General features: G+C 51.4%; 1 protein-coding gene across 1 annotated transcript in view; it reads left to right on the top strand.

The window, feature by feature from the left end:
- Positions 1-7209, top strand: part of SARC_00799 (hypothetical protein) — a gene marked incomplete at both ends in the record, with an annotated part of 11241 nt that overhangs the window by 1118 nt on the left and 2914 nt on the right. Inside the window, 3 exons of the mRNA XM_014305482.1 lie at positions 470-696; positions 906-2923; positions 3088-7204. Coding sequence (XP_014160957.1) covers positions 470-696; positions 906-2923; positions 3088-7204 — 6362 coding nt within the window. The remainder of the gene's footprint in view (positions 1-469; positions 697-905; positions 2924-3087; positions 7205-7209) is intronic.

Here is a 7209-nt window from a genome sequence, read left to right as displayed (position 1 = left end):
GGATGCATGCATGTATGTACGTATGTATGTGTGTGTATGAATGAATGAATGAATGTATGTATGTATGTATGTATGTATGTATGTATGTATGCAAGTATGTATGTATGTTTGTATGTATGTATGTATGTATGCATGCATGTATGTATGTATGTGTGTATGTATGTATGTATGTATGTATGTATGTATGTATATATACATGCCTGTATTTTTGTATGTATGTATGTATGTATGCATGCATGTATGGATGTATGTATGTATGTATGTATGTATGTATGTAGGTATATATGTATGTATGTATGCATGGTTGTATGTTTGTATGTATGTATGTATGTATGTATGTATGTATTTTGTATATATATATATATTTATATATATATATATATATATGTATCCTCATTTTATTGCAATAAGGTTATTGATGGCGTTGTATACTTTTTCTCATATTGGTCATTTGGCTCAATGGTTGCAGAAGGTGTACCTAACGAACACGAGAAAGTAATGATGAATCAGATTTGGTCACCAAATGATTTTACATCGGAAGAATCTTTGAATACGTTCCTGCGCTCACTCACTCCTCCTGTGGGGAAACTGAAACTCTCCCAAGCTTTTGCACTCTTGCATCTATGTGACGGAGATACCACAAGAGCTGTTCAGATCGCCCAAACACTCGCCCCCACGACCAAACCATGGACCAAGGTTAGTTCAGCTGTTTATTTTGAAAAGGAGAAATCAAATTCAAACAAATTTTCTCGCGCACTGGATATACATTGTTTGGGATGAGCTCGATGTTTACCCTTTTATTTCTTCCTTTTTTTTTCTGGCACGATAAACACTTATGCGTTTTCAGGTCCTTTTTGTGACAATCTGTACTGAAGAATATTGCAAATTTACATTCCATTTTGTAGTTGGATGAGTCTTTGTTCAGCACAGGCAATAGGAAATTCGGGAAGGATTTCAATCGTATCCAGCGCCAATTTCTGCCATCTCGAACAGTGAAGGAAATAGTGCGGTATTATTATCAATGGAAACGCGACCTCAAACGCCAGAAGATTGATGCGGACCATAACACAGAGTATTTTGGCCGGGACAGGGGCAATTTTCTGGGTTATTCCGGGGCTATCATGAGGAATTTCGTCGATAGGGCTGATACAACCCTGGCCTTCACCCCGTTGATGGCTGAGAATCTGCGCGCCCTCCACTTAGAGCAGATTTTCAACAAGCAGAACAATGTGGGTTCTGTATCTGATCTCAGCATCTCATGTTCAGCAGTGGATGCGAGGGATAATGGAGAAGACACGATCATGGAAGATGCCTTTCCTTCCAAAGCCGCACAGAATCAGAACAGAGACATGGTGGGAGGCGGCGATGGCATCAAAATTGAGGCTTTACCTTATTTAGCATCGTCAGGTAGCAGTAGTGCACAACTAACTGCCGATGTAAAACCCGTACTTGATGTGTCTGGTGTTTTGTTTAACGCACCGGATGTAAGCGTCGGTAGTACCGCCGTACAACCACCTCCAGATCGGGATGTTATGATGCAGATCAACGAAGTTGGCCAAGACGGGTTACAAGGCCTTTTAACCCAGGCACTGGCGAACACACAGGTCGATTCCAGCTCTGACAAAGATGGTATGCAATTCTCTGCCGAGGGTGCCTGTATAGATATGTCGGAGGGGAGGGGAGCCTTGGAGTTGATGAATCAAGCCGATGCTCTGTCGTATCGCAACCAAGCACCCGAGCGGCCAAGTGGATGTCGAAGCGTTGACAGTATCGCGCAGTTTATGGTCAGAGCTGGCAGTCCGCGGCTGTGTGCAATGGATACACAGTCGCTTGGTACGCGCACACCTGTCTATGTACAGGGCCTTCAACAGGAAGATCCACACAGTTCACAGAAAGTAGATCGAGCGAGTAGTCTGACGGATCTTACTAGCCTCATTTCCACCGGGATGAAGTCTGCCAGTAATCCGATCGTAGCCACCGCCAGGCAACCTTTTACCACCGATGACGCGGATATCGCACGACCTTGCGTTCGCGTCGCAAGTCAGAATTCGGTCATGATGAATGCGGAGCCGGCCGAAAACCCACTCGGTTCGAATGATGCTGAGATGGCCATTGAATTAACCCAAAGCGAATCATTGCCGAGCGATGCAATGTATACCAACCAATCTCATAGCTCCTTTGCTGCTCCTGCATCATCGGTACCTTCAAGTCTGCGGGCTGGTATTTCAGATTCAGGTCCCGCATCGATGCCCGAATTGGGGTCTATGATGCAAATGGGGCAGAATTCGATCCACGCGGCAGGTGTATCACAGCAATCACAGCAGCAGTATGCGGCAGTGGAAAGCTCACAGTCAAAAACGAATGTCTTGCAGACCCAGCACTCACAGCCATCTACACCAACAGACATACCTCGGCAACCAGTAGAAACACTTTCAAACCAAGCGCAGCAGTCGCAGGCAATGACAATGGCCGCCTCAACTACCGCACCAGTAGCCACGACCGGTCGCAATGCGGCGATGCTCGAAGCTATGTCTGAAGTCAGCAACAAAGCTTTAGCTGCAGCCAGTGCATCTGTACCAGTTGTTGCGGCAATGTCGGTCCCCGATGCCCTCGCAGCAGCAGCTGCTGCGGTCGCAGTGCTGCCAGTGGTCGGAGATACGATACAAATGCCGCCCCAATTGACGCGCGACGATTTGGCGGAGCTCACCCCCACAGCTATCACGATAAAGAAAAGACAAGCGGCTGCAGCGGAATTGGCCACTCAGAACGGCACGCAAGCAACGGCTGAGGGCGCTACCACGGATGCCCCAGGCTCCAAACCAAAGACCAAGAGAAAGAAGAGCAAGATGGACGGAGTCGACGACCGAGTGTGCGCAGTTTGTACAACGACGAAAACCACCCTTTGGAGGAGAGGTCCCGAAAGGTGTGTTTTCGTTTCTGTGTAGTCCCCATAAATCTTATATTATTGATGATCGGATATGTTTTTACTGATATGACTTTCTGTTTAACACGCGCATTGGCTCGATTGGTGCGAGTTGCCAATACCCACCTGTACGCCATCTTACATGTCTGCTATCAACTTTACAGGTCGACAGTGTGCAACGCCTGTGGCATCCGCTACCGTCAAGAGCTGAAGGCGAAAACACAAGCACAACAACAGGCACAAATGCAGATGCAGATGCAAATGCAAATGCAATTGCAGATGCAGCTGCAAATGCAATTGAATGCTGGCGGTGCTCAACCAATGGCAGCAGCTGCTACCCACCCTGTCGCGAGTACACAGCAGGCAATTGATATGAGCGCGCCCGGGGCTCCAAGCATATTCCCTGCAGACGGGGGTATGACAGCCCCAAGCCTTAGCCAGGCTGTCACTGATATACAGCCAACAGCGGGAACTTTTACAGCCTCTGCACCAGAAAGTACGAAGAATTCAAGCAATGTATCGCCGCAGGAGAAGGCAACGTCATCGGACAGGATGGACACTAGCGGGTTGGATACATGTAGCGCAGCGCAACAGCAGGCCCAAACGATGCCGGCCGCGAGTTTGCTTGCCAATATTATGCCCGGTAGTATTACCAGCAACGTCGTGGGTCCGAAAAGACAACTGAAGGCTGCGTCCTCTTTATCGACCAGCAGGCCCCGCGCAGCCAAGACTATCCAGTCACAGCTTCAACAGCAACCCCAGCAACAGCTTCTAGCAAAGCACCAACGCCAGTCTAGTGCGACACGGAATATGGCTTCCGTTCCCAAACAAGGTTTGCAAGGCAATCCCGAACTCGTCTCAAACGATAACAATATAGGGATGCCCCTTGCTAGTAAACGTACGTCTCAGGGGCACTTGGAAGTCCAACCGTCTCTGTTCTCCAACAGTGCTTCCCCGCAGATTAGTATGATGAACACGGTCATGAATGATTCATTACCATTGTCCGGATCCGCTGTTTCCGGGATGCACTCAGACGGCGCGGATGAGATGCTGATGGATGCAGAATTTGCGGAAAACAGCAAGAAACAACAATCCAGCCAACAGCATACACAACAACAGGTTCAGCAGCCTCAACTGCAACAGCAAGAAGCGTTGGAACGGCAGCAGCAACAACAACAACAGCAACTGCAGCAGCTGCAACTACAGCATGAGGAACAGCAGCAACTACAGCAGCAGCTAGAGAAACAGCAGCAATTACAGTTGCAACAGCAACAGTTGCAACAGCAGCAGCAGAGGCCACAGCAACAGCAGCAGCAGCAGCAACGGCAGCAACAGCTACAGCTACAGCAGCAACAACAACAACAACAACAACAGCTACAGCAACAACAACAGCAACAGCTGCAGCAACAACCGCATGATATACAAATGCAGCAGTCGCAACAGCCGCAACAGCAGCCACAGCTGCAGTCGCAACAGCCGCAACAGCAGCCACAGCAGCAGTCGCAACAGCAGCCACAGCAGCAGTCGCAACAGCAGCCACAGCAGCAGTCGCAACAGCAGCCACAGCAGCAGTCGCAGCAGCAGCCACAGCAGCAGTCGCAACAGCAGCCACAGCAGCAGCAACAGTCGCAATCACAGCTGCAGCCACATCAACAACAACAACATCAGGGTCAACATCAAGAAGGTGAGCAAAATTTGCTGTCGTCGCAGCAGTCTTCGGAGAGTCTTCGAGCTTCAGATCCAAACAATCCTGTTTATAATAACAGCAGTCTCAGATTGCTAAACCTCAGCGAGCTGCACCTCACTACATCTGACGGAATGTCACCCGCCCCTGGACTAACCAACCCTGGCTCCGGAAACAATTTATCTTCAAACACAGCTTCACAACAATGGCAGATGCAACAGCAGGCCATACAGCAGCAGATACAGCTGCAACACGTGCAGTTGCAGCAACAGCAGGTCTTACAGGAGCAGATGCAACAGAAGAAAAAGTTGTGGGAGCAGCAGATGCAGCATGAGCAGAAGCAGAAGGAGTTGGATGAGTTACAGAATCAATTGAACGAACAACAGGACAAGTTGAAACAGCAGCAGCATCGGCTCGAGGAGCAGAAGAAAAATTGGCAGAGGACTGTGAGTGCGAATTCGTCGAATGGAGATCTCAGAGACCCTTTGAATCCCCCATTGGATCGCAAACGGCCGCGCACGCCCAGTGGTGCATCCCTGGCTTTGTCGGAGAGTCAAAGCACCAGTAATCTCGGATTGGTCGGTGACGTGGGTAGTATGAAAATTCGGGGGCCTAATGCTCAAAATATGGACACGATTAGGGCCACTCTCAACAGCATGGATAGCAGCGGTTCTGCTTCGGATTTGCGAATCTTCGACTCAACAAGTAGTGGAGAACCTAGACCTGGAGCCGCACGTGATTTATCGGCGGCAGGCGATGGAGGCGGTCAGAAAACGGAGCTGCACCCGCGTGTTATTAAATCCGGGAGCGGAGGAACTAGCAATGGAGGTAGAAAGAATCAACGGAAAGAGTCTCCTATTCCATCGCTAGCCTCACACAGTTCGACCCCGATACTCCCCCATGGCTCGCTAGAGCGTACAATGGACGATCGAGTTATGTCCAGTGGGATGCCGAGACAACCGTCCAGCGTAAATTTACCCCAGGGGATTTCACCTCTGCAACAACAAAGTGGCCAGCTGATGCATCACCAATCAGGCCCTGTCACACCTGCCGCCGTAAGTGGAGGGTCCGGCCAGTTTGGGTTTGGCCAGTCGTTGACAAGCTTCTCGCCTATTACGCGCCACCAGACACTGCCACAGTCGAATCTAAGTACCGCTAATGCGGTCACCATGCCATCAATGTCGGGTCATTCACCTCAGCAGAGTTTGTCGGGCGGCATGCCTGCCTGGCAGCAGGGACAGGGGAAAGATGACGAGGTCGACAACTTTCTGCGGTCTCTGGTAGTAGTCAGCGAAAGTGTTCAACCGATGACACAGTCACATTCACAGGATGAGGCCACTCAGAAGCACGGTTCAGCAGGCGGTTCTGAAGCCCAGGCTCCTCAAAACCAGGCTCAAGCTCAGACCCAAGCTCAAGCCCAGAATCAAACACAAGCACTATCGCATGCCCAGGCACAAGCCCATACCCAAGCTCAAGCACAAGCACACGCCCAAGCTCAGATTCAGGGTCAGGGTCTGGGTCTGGGACAGGGACAAGGACAGGGACATGGGCAAGGCCAAGGTCAGGGTCAGGGTCAGGGCCATGGTCAGAGTCAGGGCCATGGTCAGAGTCAGGGCCATGGTCATGGCCATGGCCATGGTCATGGTCAGGGTCAGGGTCAGGGTCAGGGTCAGAGTCAGGGTCAGAGTCAGGGTCAGAGTCAGGGTCAGAGTCAGGGTCAGAGTCAGGGTCAGAGTCAGGGTCAGAGTCAGGGTCAGAGTCAGGGTCAGGGTCAGGGTCAGAGTCAGGGACAGGTACGTGGACATGGTCATGGACAGGGTCAGGGTCAGAGTCATGCGCCGACGCAGACCCACGTCCAGCTTCAAGCTCAGCATGCACAACAAGCACAGCATGCTCAACAGGCGCAAATGCAGCAGGCGCAACAGGCACAGCAAGCCCAAATGCAGCAGGCGCAACACGCACAGCAGGCACAGCAGACTCAGCAGGTTCAGCAGACTCAACAGGCTCAGCAGGCTCAACAGGCTCACATGACACAACAAGCACAACAAGCGCAACAGTCACACCACGCGCAGCAGGCTCAGCTGACCAGCCAAGCACACGCACAGGCGATGCACGCCCAACAGCAAGCTCAGCAAGCCCAGCTTTCACAGCAAGTTCAAAGGCCGCCGGGGATCCCGGCGCAACAACCTCAACCTCAAGCCACCGCGGCACCGCAGACTCAAGCTCAGATGAAGAAAGGGCATAAAGGGAGAGCAAAGGCCGCGAAAACGCAAACCAAAACACAATTGACGAAGACGAAGAAGCAAAATCAGGCACAGAATCAGGCCCAGGCGCAAGTCCAGGCGCAAGCTCAGGCTCAGGCCCAGGCGCAAGGCCAGGCTCAAGCACAAGCGGCCCAGGCCCAGGCTCATGCTCAGGCTCAGGCTCAGGCTCAGGCTCAGGCTCAGGCTCAGGCTCAGGCTCAGGCTCAGGCTCAGGCTCAGGCTCAGGCTCAGGCTCAGGCTCAGGCTCAGGCTCAGGCTCAGGCCAGCNGCCAGCTCAGGCTCAGGCCNCACGGACTACGACGGCGTACGACGGCCGTACGACGGCCTACGACGGTACC

This window comes from Sphaeroforma arctica (genome assembly GCF_001186125.1).
Source record: "Sphaeroforma arctica JP610 unplaced genomic scaffold supercont1.28, whole genome shotgun sequence".
Lineage (NCBI taxonomy): Eukaryota > Ichthyosporea > Ichthyophonida > Sphaeroforma > Sphaeroforma arctica.
The sequence above is the reverse complement of the archived record's forward strand: the minus strand, read 5'-3'. Positions and strand labels throughout refer to the sequence as shown.